This window comes from Papaver somniferum, chromosome 8, assembly GCF_003573695.1.
Source record: "Papaver somniferum cultivar HN1 chromosome 8, ASM357369v1, whole genome shotgun sequence".
In the NCBI taxonomy this organism is placed as follows: Eukaryota; Viridiplantae; Streptophyta; class Magnoliopsida; order Ranunculales; family Papaveraceae; genus Papaver; species Papaver somniferum.
Genome location: NC_039365.1, coordinates 15,912,339 through 15,925,296, shown reverse-complemented (window position 1 = coordinate 15,925,296; position 12,958 = coordinate 15,912,339). Strand labels below are relative to the sequence as shown.

Sequence of the window (12,958 nt, the reverse complement as noted above, 5' to 3'; positions counted from 1 at the left end):
ATTTTCGAAAATCGAAGATTTAAACATGTAAATCAATGAAGAAATGAGAATCATCGGATGAGTTGATGGAGATTTTCCCTTTTCTTGGTTGGATCGAAGATCGTTGGAGAAGAGGATAAAATAAAATTTGATTAAGGTTTCAAGAATTTGGAAAGATTAGGATGAAAATACAAACTTTTTTAGGTTTAGGTTTTTTATGTTTTTGGATTTATTGAAAATGGAAAGATTAGTATTTATATGAGATAGTATTTATAGGAATTAATTTGGGGGTAAATTAGTATTTTTGAAAAGTTTGGTAGCCTATATCAATTTGGTGGAGTGGGAGGGGAAATTTGATAGGTCCCAAATAAGTGTCATAGGCCCCAATTTAGCCAGGTAAAAAATTTCGAATGAGATTAAAACCAAGACCACACTCTACTGTTGAAGCTTATAAGAAAAGAGGGGAGAAAGATTCAAAACTTACAAAATTTGACATTAGAATGTAATACTGTAGAAATACAATTTTCACTACATCTTCAATTCTACTCTGGTTGGTCATCCTTGCCAGGCCTTCGGTAAGGCATGTACCTGTGGTCTTTCGCAGCATTCTTCTTCCTTCTATCCTTCAAGAATTTTTCAAGCTTGCCAGAAGCCTGCAAATATGAGTTGTATAAACATATCAAAATTTGAACTGAGAACTCAAATGACTACTTTGTAGTGTTCCTTAAAGGGCAAATACATACCTTGAGTTGATTGTATTGTTCAATAAGACTTTGTTCCCGTAAGTCCGCTGCAAAATTATGTATATGTTAGGGTTTCTGAGCTTTATAAAGGAATCATGTTATGAGAGAGAGATAGAGAGAGAGTACATCGCTTAAGATAATATGGTTGTTTCCCTTGCTTTGCGGCTTCCCTCTCTTTCTTTTTATGATTGCGCAGAATATCTGCATCAGTACGCTTCACTGACCCTGCTTTTAGTTGCTTGTCCTGAAGAGGAATAGAAAGAGACATCAAATTTAAAACACCAGAAAATGGTTTAGCAAATTTTTGATAAAAATTTGCTTCCTATTTCCTTTGTTCTTTAGAAAAGAACACGAAAGGGACCATAGTCGGACAGTACTAAAATTAGAACGTTTTCAGACAACGTGGTTAAAAAACTTCTGCAAAAGCTATCATTCATCTTGATACCTCCATAGTAATTCAAAGGATAAATAAAAGAAATAGAAGTAAAACTGGGGCACTAACTATGGAAGATATGCGGCTCTTCAAGTCAGCAATGACTTTTGGGTCTTTTGATTTCTTCATCAACTTCCGTAGTTCCTACAAAACACAAAAAGAACAGCTCTTATAGCAGCAAACAAGTCTATCCGCAATGTGCTTTTAATCAGATACTATCAACAAATGAGGAAAATAAATCACCTCTTTCTCAGCAGGAAGCTTACTCTCAAACAAGAAATCATATCTCTTTCTAAATCTGTACACTCATAAACAAACAAGTTAAGGTCAAATGTCCAGAAGAGCCAATCATGGAGCCACACACTAACATGCAAAATAAACATAAAAGAAAGAAAAACTGTCATGTTTCACTCACATTAGCTCTATGAATTGTGAAAATTCAACTGCAACATGAGAAAACATGTACACAAATATATATGTAGAGAGATAGACTCACCCATCAGTATCAAGTTCCCCAGATAAAGACTCAAATCGTGGATCACGTGCCACCTGAATACAGAAACTAAATACATAAATAGTTCAAGACGAAGACATCATTCCACTATTTGGGATAAGGTGCAGAAGAACAAGAGATCACAAATACAGTACAAACAAATTGTCTCAAATCATCACCAGCACTAGAAAGCAAAAGGTGCTACCCACAACATTAAGAAGAGCCTCCTTTACTGGTACAGAAGACGTGATGCTGCTTATGGAGTTGATGTAAAACTTCTCTAATAGTACCACCACATATAGTTTATTGTTTTGGTTCAAGCTAAGCATTTTTTAGCTCAAATTAGAGACAGTCTAATCAAGTTTTCTAGTTCTGACAAGTTATGTTCCTTCTCCGCAATTAAGTTGGCCTTTCACTGTTACTATCTATCTATTTAAACTCTAATAAGGTAGTGCTAGATAAGTTAAGTGAGGGAGCATCAAATTCGAAAGCGACATTTTGCAAATAAAACCACTTTATCTTTTTTCTTGGGCAACACATGAAAACTAGGCTATATATATTTAACTTGTGAATTACAAAAACTACTTCATGGATGTGAGGGTAGTTTCGAGGGCATATGACGCATCCAGATCAGGGGCAGTAGAATTAACCATCAATGCTTGCATGCAACTCCTAACAATGTGAATAATGATTATTGACCCGTTGAATTGTTTTTTGGAAATCTTAAACTGAAAAGACTCAGGTAATGCATCTTAAAAGTGATTCGTTTTGTTTTATGCTAAACAAAGTATTTGATAAAAATCTCTCTTCATTTTAAGAAACGTACCTGAAACACCCTCATTTTGTAGTGGGTATTCTCAGCAAGGGTGAAACCATGAAAGTTATGCACTTCGGGATAAAAAATACCACTCCTTGTGAAACCTTGATTTTATATTGTAACAGTGGCTTAATGTTGCAGAACGCTATGATTTGTGTGTCTATTAACTGATGCTGATTTATGCTTCTTTTAATGTGAGCAGGTTTTAAAATCCCTTGTCAAGAATACCAAAGCAATTGAAGGTGCTAACTGCTAATGTTGAGAAAACAAATCCGTGTCTGCGGATTGCCTAAATGCAAATGAGAATGCAAGTGTTGTGGTTATCTATACTACTCGACTATGATTACGGTGAACATCACCCATATCTTTTCCCTTCGAGATTGGACTAGCCTTTTTTCTTTTTGTCCTTCATTTCCGTTATTTTTGTTTCACTTCCCTCTTATTGGTTTTTAAACCCTTAATCCAAATGATTCCCGGAGCTACTATGTGACTAATGACTATACAACTTTTCCTTCCAAGCTCTACATCCTATAGTTCAGCAATATAAAAGCAAAGCAACAAATATATTTCTATGCAAAACCAGGGCTAAGTGATAATCTCTACAGCCACTATCCCTCAATGCTATTCCGTAAAATTTCCATGTAATTGGATCATAAAAACAACAATGTAAATAACGAAAACTCGAAACTCACCTTTTTTGGAACTTGAATTACTTCCCTAAACCTCCCCACAGGCTTCTTGCTACTCATTTCCATTGGCCTTCATTCGTTGAAACAAAAAAAATATCAACCACTGAAATTCATTGAAACACAAACAAAAGCGCGCAATAGAAAACTACCTATTCTTGTTCTTTCGCTTAACCTTCATCTCTCCTTTGTTCTTTTTCGGTACAGCATGAAACCCATTAGAGCGTTCTTGATGAAGCTCTCCCATTGGAACATCTGCAAGAGTACGTTTTATTGCCGCTTCCAAATCTTCTTCCTACCAAAATAACAAACCAAAAAAAGTCATTCATTTTCAGTAAACAACAGTATTACTGTTCTTCTTCTAGTTAAATTGCTTACAATAATTTTTTAAATCAATCACGAGAGTTTTCCGATAACAGATGAATTTAGGTTAACGAGGCAGTTGTAATTTAGGGATTGGCCAAAATGATGCAGAACAGAGGTTATCTTTAATAAAATAGAGAATACAGGGGGTTTAACTAACCTCTTCTTCTGAAGAAGATTGGTTGTCATCATCTTCAATCTGGGAATCATCATCTTCACTCTGGTGGTCATCTTCTTCATTACTGTTTGCAAATTTGATTTTTGATGGACCAGCTTTTTCCATGTATGATTTCTTTATCAGAAATCAATACGAGATTTAGGTTGATTTTGTTTTAGAGGTGGAAGAAAAACTCAGAGTGAAATATCAAGAGAGCTAGGGTTTTAGCCGAGAAGGAAGAGTGAAAGACAACGAATTGGAAAATGGTTAAAACTCCAATTTTAGCCTTCGGTTATACTGGGCCTTGGCTACATGTGGCCGGAAACTCAGAAATAAGTATCCACTAAACCTTGGAATTGTTCCCATACCAGAAACACTCCTGCTTCTACTTGTACAGAACCAGAAGTCAGAAGAAGTTAATTTTTTTTTGGTTCTAGAAGTCGAAACCTAAAAAGTTGTTTAGCTCACCTGGCCATCATAATAGTTCTTGGGAACATTCTAGACAGTAGAGACATAGCCCAAGAAAGAGCACCATAGTGCTTGCTCTTAGTACATCAGTGTAGTAGTGCTTGATAAGTTGGGTTCTCAGTGAAAAAGAGTAAAAGGTTGCTAAGAAGAGTTAATAAACTTCATGGAATTGCAGAAGCAATAAAAAGAAGAAAATGATTAAAAGAAAATCTCAGTGAAGATTTAAACTGAGGTTTTTTACATGGGGGAAATTTTCAAAGAAGATCAATCAATAAGTTAGAGCTTTTTGTCTAAATTAGAAATATAACAATTCTGAACAAGAAAATGAATCAGGGATGAAGCCCTAGACTGCTTCTTTTAACCACTTTTGGATTTATCTTGTTTCGAAATACGGTCTTCTGATTTTTTTTTCACTCTTCTTTTCTTGGGTTAGATGATCTTGCAGGCTTTGCTGGTTTGACAACCATACCGAGGAGGATCAACACAATGGGGATGACAGTACCAATGTAATGTACACTCCCGTATGAAGCTAGCGTCTCGTGCATGCTCAATACCTTCACATTAAACCATAACCAACAAGATGTTCAGCGAAAAGAAAAGTTTGATCAAGTTCACATTTTCATGGATAAAATACAGGAATGATTCATCTTTTGTCATTAAAAAAGGTGACTAGTTTTGAATGTGAACTTACCATGAACCCAACGCAGGAATAGTTAAGAACCAGTACGGTATATGCGAAATTCATAAGGACAAGTACGGTCTTAAGACCCTGAGGAACAGCTTGCTGCCATCGGTAAATAACTGCCAGTAACAAAACAAATCAATTAATATGACTGAACAACAAGGGCTAAAATCATTTCAGAAGGCTTCAAGACACGAGTTTTCTTTCAAGGGAAAACAATTAGATGGATACCTCTTGAACCTGCAATCATCAATGCTGATTGAACAAAGAAAATGATGTATCCAGGATACAGTCCCTGTTAACCAATGAGGCGAAGAAGGAGAAAGTTAGCCTTTTTGGATAAGCGCTGTAAAATAACAGATATTTCATAATTTAACGGAACACTGAGTAAATTTAAGAATTTCTTCTTCTATTTCACCCCATATAGACAGGCATCCATATCAGTGTTTCATAAAAGATAAAGTCTATACTTACATGCCATACAGCACTAATTGTCTGTGTAGCCAGCAACTGCAGGAAACCAGGTTTTTTACCCTTCTGAATGAGCCTCTCATACACATCTAAACCATAACAAAAAATGAAGTTAGCTATCGGTTACTAATGAAGACAGAGAATTTAAACTGAAAATGTAGTCACCCTGAAAATATATCAACCAATAGCTTACAATGGCGTAACCAAGTGCTGACTTGAATGTTCCAGTAAACTGGCAACTGAACAGCACTCTTAGCAAATTCAACTCCAAGAATATCAACATTTTTCGCTCGGTCCCATTTTGGTGAAGAAGAATCAGTCCAACCAGTGAAACCCAAGCCAGAAATAATGATCGAAGCCTCAGAAATTGACCAGATAAAGTAATATTTCCACCTTGCTGTAAACCCAGCCATATATTGGTAACTAAGCCGTTTCCAGAAACCATATTCCTGGTATAGAGGGTCAGTGAACCGGGACAATGGAAAATGCGGAACCAGGTACAAATACAAGCCCATGCAGAGAGCGCCTTGCAAGATAGCTCGAATGGTTGCACCAAAAGGCGATGGTGTTCCTTTCTGAGAGGGTGCCCAAATCTGTGAAAGCCAATGGAAATAAAAAGAAAAACATTAGCAATTGCTTAAAACAGACAGAGATAAGGTCCTAAACAACTAGGGAAGACATCCAGGAAACATACCCCTTTTCTATCTGTCCATTCTAAATAATCTTTCATTTCATAAACTGGCCCAGCAAAGTGACTTCCACAGCACAGACAGTATCCGATATACTCAATTAGTGAAGGCAACTTAAGCAGACGGTTTTTCTTTTGCGCTTCACGAAGACCCTCTTCTTTTAATAACCCATCATTATAATTAATTGCACATGAGATGACCTTTAGGACCAACACCATCAATGCTCCTATGTTGAGTTTAAAAAGAAAAGTACATTAGAAATTCATGATTGACCAAACTATTCCAGATGGGATGACATAAAAATGTATTTCACACTTAATAAACATCTTCACATACAGATACACGAGGGGTGGAGTCGGAAACTTTGAGATACTTGGCGCTTATACATAAAATGTCAAAAAAAGAAAAAGAAAAATGCATTGTGAACAAGGATCAATGCCTCGGCGGGACATTTTATGTCCTACAACAGGTGTGATGATACCATGATCCAATATCCATGTGGATGCTCGGCTGGTTTTTCGTTGAGATTTTGGTATTATAAACGTATTTGGTCCTTTCTTCTCAACTTTATCTATCTACAATTTGATCTAATAATGAAAGAGTACTTCCATAAATTATCTGACTTTTGAGCTACAAGGAAATTTTTTTTCCCATGACTCGTTATAGTTAAGACAACTAGGACAAGGCTTGCGATAAATGCCTAGCAAGCACGAGTAGAAATACATTGCCAACAACCTGTTTAACTGCAAATTATAAAGCATGCTCAAGGTTAAGGTTTTGTGTACCAGTTGCATCGATCCCTCCTTCCTTCCATGCATCCCCACTCATGTAATATACGTGGCTACACAAGCAGATGATTCGTTAAACATCATCCTTAGTAGATGCCAAATGAGAGAATTAAACACGATATTAAGTTACAAATAATGAAACATAGGACTAACACATACACAAATATTCAACTGACATAATTATTTGTCCCTAACACCGCATGATATAATGCATAACCTAAGTGATGATGGATTAATTGCTGTGACGCAGGGGCTGTTAGAAAATATAAAAAAGGCAGAGGATCTTTCACACTATTGCAAACTACAGTGTTACTACATAAACATTCATGATATTATCTAATGTTTGTCTCAAAGATAACACGAGAAGATCTCAAAGCTTCGACTTTATATTGATCTCTCTGCTTCAATTTTTCGAAACTGAAGAAGTTTCACCAAGTAAAAATTGTTTTCCCCGCATCAATACTACACATCCAGAATTCCCATGTAAAAATAGTCAACACTCAAATTCAGGAACTACATTATTGTAAATACTCAAATATCAACTTCCTGCATCCAAATTCCCATATTATTTTGATATTTCAAGCACCCATATATCAGAATTGAACTCTAGAAGAAACCAGATCTATATCAGAATTTAGAATCTAAGCCCTACAAAAATCCAGAAAAGGAAATAAAAAACTGAAATTGAGAGAGATGGGAGAAGATACCATCCAATAAGATAACCAAATCCAGTGAAGAAAGTAATAATTCCACAATACTTTCTCAACACAATCATAGAAGTATAGCCCAATAACATGGGAATCAAAAAGTGAAGATTTGAAGAGAAGCCAAAAGAAAGATATGATAAAATCACACCAGTAATTGCTGAATAGAGATGTTTTGGCAAAGTCCCAGGTACAAATCTATGTAAGAAACTAACTGGAATTGTTGCTACGAAACATAATAAGAATCTTAATACTGGTACTGATACACCAATAGCAGATGCCATTGGCACCAAATCAACTTCCATGGCTGCTGAGAGTCTAACTCCGACTCAACTCAATTCCAAATACCCAAATTTTTTGATTCTGTCTCTGTAAATCAAGTCGAAGAAGAAATAGTTGCAGAGTTTGATTTTGTTTTCATATATGGAATTACATTATTGGGCCTTGTAGTAGTTGGAGAGAAACAGGAGAGTTAAGAAGAGTTAAGATTGGCTAGTATTGGAAATTACGAGACTGTCCTTTTTTCTTTTTGTGAAAATTCTGCGTGAGGGCGAAAGGAAGGAATTGGATGTTATCAAAGATTGTGGTAAGACTGAAACGTGGTTACAAATTTCGATGTTTTTCAAGTTGCGGTTTTTGAGGGGCCACACCGAACCATTGACTACACCGAGCGTGCGTGGCGTGACAGCTGGCATTGATAAGTTCTGTTGGAAGTTTAGAGAATAAATTTGAATCTGTAACAAAGTTAGGTTTCATTTCTATACTTTCTCTCAATTCTTTTGATATACAAACTACAGAGTTACCATTAAATCTATTTTTCGAAAGTCTAGCTACTATATAGATTACACGGTAAGGTTCGTTCATTGTATCTCTTGGTTACATACTTTAAATACTCGTTAATTATTGGGATCTTGCATGTTTATTTCTATAATTTGTGTAAGTATTTTTGAGTTTGGGTATTGTTTACCGGGTTATCTTTTTAGGTGAGTTCTTAAGATTGATGTGTTTTTCTACTGAATAGAAATTATAGGTTGGCAAAGCTTCGATTGTACTGAAATTTCTGAAAGATTGGTTTTTATTCTAATTGAAGTTGGTGGCAGCGATTTGAGTCGGTCCGAATTGTTTTAACCCGTATTATTATTATTATTATTTGTAATTCATTGACTTGAAACAGTGTGCTAATTCAACATGAAGCTCTATGGTGCATAATTGCTGGGTTAACTATCTTACAGACTAGACGAATTAGGGTTTCCTTCGCATAATGTTGATATCCTTTAACATTTTGCAGCCAAACTTGGTCTCTAGCTTAAATATGCCCACTCAGTAAATTCGGCATGATACAAGTCATATGCTCCAGACTCCTATATCCCAGAAATACCATTAACATAGGTCATCTAAAATGTATATGCGATCTCTGCTTTCATAATATTGAGTAATTGTTCTGCATTTTCTTATGTTTGTGTGCAAGTATGGGAATATTGGCAGAACAGTAGAGGAAAGAAATCAGTTTTACTGCAGGGACATGATAACCAAGTTATCTGAATTCTGTAAGCTTATTGAAATCTTTGCAGGGACATACTCATAGAATCAGCTTTATCACCAACTGTTAACTACATTATGGAGCAATAGCCATAACAATATCAGTGTAGTCCATGATAAAAGCTAAAAGAAAGTGATGCACAAAAAAGAATTTCATTGAGATGGAAACAAGACAAAACAAGTCATGCTGCTACTGAATCCATTTAACCATCCAAAAGAAAGTGATGTGCAGAGAAGCATCTAAAGTTTGCCTGCCAAAAAATAACATACTGCACACTACTACTGCTGAATTATATTAACATCCAACAGAAAGTGATAAGTAGAGGTATATCTACAGTTTGCCTCCAAAAAAAAAACATACTGCACAATGTGTTAGCATGTCGAAACTTATAGCTTCAACTCTGCCTTCGATATAAACCTCCCCCGAGCTATGCGGTTGCACTTCATACCCTGGTCCTCCATATCCAAAGAAAGGTGTCACGTTCGCATATCGGCTGTCAGTCTGTTGTTGCTGAATACCCCCATACATAGGTGTCAAACTCGCAGAATATGTGGTTGGTTCACGTCGATGAGTTATGCCATATGCGGATGTAGCGTTGACTGCAAAACCAGGTCCTTGGAGATGATTTGGAGCAAATTGTTGGACATACAAAACATGTTAATTCCAATTCACACATAGAACAAAACTTATCAACCAAGTCTGCAATTTCTATATACTTACCAACACTTGGAGGTATTGATCGTAAATAAGATTAGTCGCCAATTGGTTAACTTGTGATGATGCAACAGTATTAAACACTTTGTTGAGTAGGAATTTGGATGTTTACCTATGAAATATATATAAGAAACACATGTCAGTTAAGAACATAAAGTGAAAAAGTAGTAGTTTCACTAATAGTTTTGAGCTTTACTTCTGCATTTTCTTTTCTTTTTCTTGGTTTTTTGGTATACACATTAGCTTTAGGGGTGTTTTCTTAAGGACGACCTTTTTTTTTTTGGGACTGCAGGTGGATTACTGATCTTTTTACGTTGAATCTGTGGAAAGTTAGTAGTTTCCACCTTGTCATTCAACTTGCAAGTAGATTTATCATTGAAGTTTCTGACCTCCAATTGTGCTTGTATCCATTTCTTAATATCTGCAAACTTGACATCACTTGAAGACGCTGCATCTGCAAGCACAACAAAGGAATTGCATAACTCGTTGTATCGCTTCTGTTTGGGAGTTAATTTCCAAGCATCGGAATTGACTTCTATATCTGTGTGGATTCATTTCACATCCTTTCGTCACCTCTTTAGAAGGTATTTTCTGGAAGCAAAAATATATGATTACGATGTAACACCATAATCGCATGCCTGCAAACAATTCCCCGAAACTCAAAATTATGACAACTACCCTCAAATTCACGTCCATATTTTTGAAATGACACCTTGTACATAACTCTTATCATAATTTCTTCTTTTGCATCTTCAGGTGGAGATTCATTATTACTTTTAAGATCAGTAGTTTCGAGACGAGCATTTTCAGGAGTACTTTCAAGAAAATCTTTTTCCTCCTCCTTTGGCTTTGGTATCCATTTTTCTTCTTGTATGTGATCCGTTATCACTGGGGAATCACCAAAAACATTAATCACTTCACAACATGTCTTCTTTATTAACTCCTTTTGAAACTCGAGGAACTTTTCATTAGTGTAAATGCTTCGAACCTGTTTTTCCATTTCATAATGAGTTTTGTTTGGGTTATAGTAAAAAATGACTTTGCATCTGCCTTGAGCTCCTTCTTTATTTTATCTCTTAATGCACCTTCGTATTTCTCGACAAATTCTTTCAATGATGTAACTTATCAAAAAATGATTTCATACTTTCTGAACGTTGAGTAGTCGACATTCCTGCCCAAAAATATGTCTTCACGAAACAAGTAACCCATCGTTCTCTGTCTTTATACAGGTCACTCAACCATTTACTCTTTCCCAAACTTTTATACCTCTGAAACATTTCACCCCAACCCTTTTCAAAATCAGTTGGACTTTGTGTACCGTAGACGACCCTTTTCAACTTAGATTTTACTTTCCTGTAATTTTTATGGCTGCTTAGTCTTTCAGGAATCTTTTTCATGATATGCCATAAGCACCATCGGTGTTTAGCACGTGGAAAAACAATTTCAACCGCAGCCTTCATGCCACTGTCTTGGTTAGTGATAATAGCCTTTGGAGCAGATCCTCCCATGCAATTAAGCCAAGTTTTAAACAACCAAACAAAAGTTGGAATGGTCTCAATTTGCGAGCAATCCACATCCAAATATAATTGACTGCCCATGATGGTTTACCCCAACAAAAGGAGCAAATGGCATATTATATCTATTTGTCAAACAGGTTTTGTCAAATGTAATGACTTCACCAAATTCCTTGTAAGCTTGTATGCATCTTTCATCTGCCCAGAAAACACTCCTCAAACGTCCCTCATCGTCGAAATCGATGCTATAAAAGAAACCTGGGCACTGTTTTTGCATCTTAATAAAATAATCTTGAAGTGCTGCTGCATCTCCTTCACCTAGTTCCATACGTTTGTCACTCATAATCATATTTCTAGCATATTTCTCACCAAATGGAAGATTCTCATATCCACCTGCTTCAACTACTAATTAATGATATCTTTTGTTGGTTTTAATTCCTGCCTTCTGATTTAGTAAGAGCTTATTCTTAGACACAATGTCGATTTTTTTGTTGCATCTCAAATGTCGAGTACTACTTGGGCATAGCTCATGGTTGTGATCATCAACCAAAACAGAAATTTTCCATTTATCATCTCGTTCAAGCCTTGCTGATACATGAGCGTTACAACCAATTTTTGAAGTCGGTTCAGCATTCAATGGTGTGCTTGATAAGGTTCCATGGTTTCCTCCTCGATCACAAGTGTAAAATACATGTCTAAGTATTCCAGTATCCTTTCTCGAAGATCGTTTTACAACAACAAAGTAATCTTTATTTCTCTTTGAAGTAGTATTTTTCTAGTTTTCTTATACTGGTATTTAAGTGTTGTATTAACATAAAAGACTGGTTAATGGATGATGGTTTACATTTTCCTGGTTATACTTGCAGTTTGGACTTGATTTGTGGACTAAGTGGAAGTGGAAGAACTTCTCCCTTGCTGGTCTGCCATTATCTACCTTACTGCTTTGTGCTTTGTGTGAAGTCCCTTCTTGGATGTAGCTTCTAGTTAAAAATTAACTTCTTAATTCCTTGGCTACTCATTTATAATTAATGTATATCTCTAACTAGAAATCAAATGAGAAACTAGATTAAATTGGAATGTCAATTTAATTTGTTTGGCAACAGTACACTTGTGTTGGTCGTTGTACTTTGTGCTTCCTTATGTCATATGAGCTGTATACTTTGGATGCTCCGGTAATAAAACTTCAATAACATCTTTTGCCATCCCTGCATACGCACTTAACAACAAGAAGATATGCGAATGATGATTTATAAACAGTAAAAGAAGTAAGTAGAATGATCATACTGCTTTATACTTCATACTAAGGACGCGTAAGTAGGTGCCATAAAGAAGTTTGAGTGTGGTCAAGTAGTTGGCTAAAGATTGCAATTCATAAAGTTGTGAATGCGTAAGCGGGTTCCATAGAGAAGTTTGAGTGTGGTTGTTAAGTGCATATTTTACATATATTTAGTGTCGAATCCATGCTAATAATTGTTATATATTCTTGCAAATTATTATTTATAAAATTTGTTTTGTTTTGTTTTGTTTATATTTTGCCAGGTGAATCATCTAAAAGAAGCAAATGCTCACTTAATAGTGCAATAAAAGAAGTTAGTCGCAGGCGGAGAAGGGCCAAAGATCAAGTGGAACTCGTTCGAATGTTGGAGTTCCCACTATCATCTTCAAGAGGAGGAAAAGACGTAGCCAACAATGAAAGAATGGAGTAGTTCCGACTTCC

General features: G+C 35.9%; 2 protein-coding genes and 1 long non-coding RNA gene across 3 annotated transcripts; 1 reads left to right on the top strand and 2 right to left on the bottom strand.

The window, feature by feature from the left end:
• Window positions 1–366: 366 nt before the first annotated feature.
• LOC113304345 (ribosomal RNA processing protein 36 homolog) lies at window positions 367–3,932 on the bottom strand. Its single transcript, XM_026553429.1, has 9 exons — window positions 3,675–3,932; window positions 3,304–3,446; window positions 3,158–3,224; window positions 1,652–1,704; window positions 1,399–1,453; window positions 1,225–1,299; window positions 849–966; window positions 723–769; window positions 367–632 (listed from the first exon to the last, which is right to left on the bottom strand). The coding sequence occupies exons 1-9, from the start codon at window positions 3,795–3,797 to the stop codon at window positions 522–524; spliced, it is 792 nt and encodes a 263-aa protein (XP_026409214.1). The 5' UTR covers window positions 3,798–3,932; the 3' UTR covers window positions 367–521.
• Window positions 3,933–4,308: 376 nt separating this feature from the next.
• LOC113304376 (lysophospholipid acyltransferase 1-like) lies at window positions 4,309–7,929 on the bottom strand. Its single transcript, XM_026553474.1, has 8 exons — window positions 7,477–7,929; window positions 6,767–6,822; window positions 5,987–6,207; window positions 5,486–5,885; window positions 5,296–5,381; window positions 5,053–5,116; window positions 4,831–4,940; window positions 4,309–4,693 (listed from the first exon to the last, which is right to left on the bottom strand). The coding sequence occupies exons 1-8, from the start codon at window positions 7,776–7,778 to the stop codon at window positions 4,550–4,552; spliced, it is 1,383 nt and encodes a 460-aa protein (XP_026409259.1). The 5' UTR covers window positions 7,779–7,929; the 3' UTR covers window positions 4,309–4,549.
• Window positions 7,930–8,250: 321 nt separating this feature from the next.
• On the top strand, window positions 8,251–11,041 carry LOC113301485. The gene is made up of 3 exons (XR_003336347.1): window positions 8,251–8,322; window positions 10,020–10,311; window positions 10,484–11,041. It is a non-coding gene; the product is annotated as an uncharacterized LOC113301485 (long non-coding RNA).
• Window positions 11,042–12,958: the final 1,917 nt, after the last annotated feature.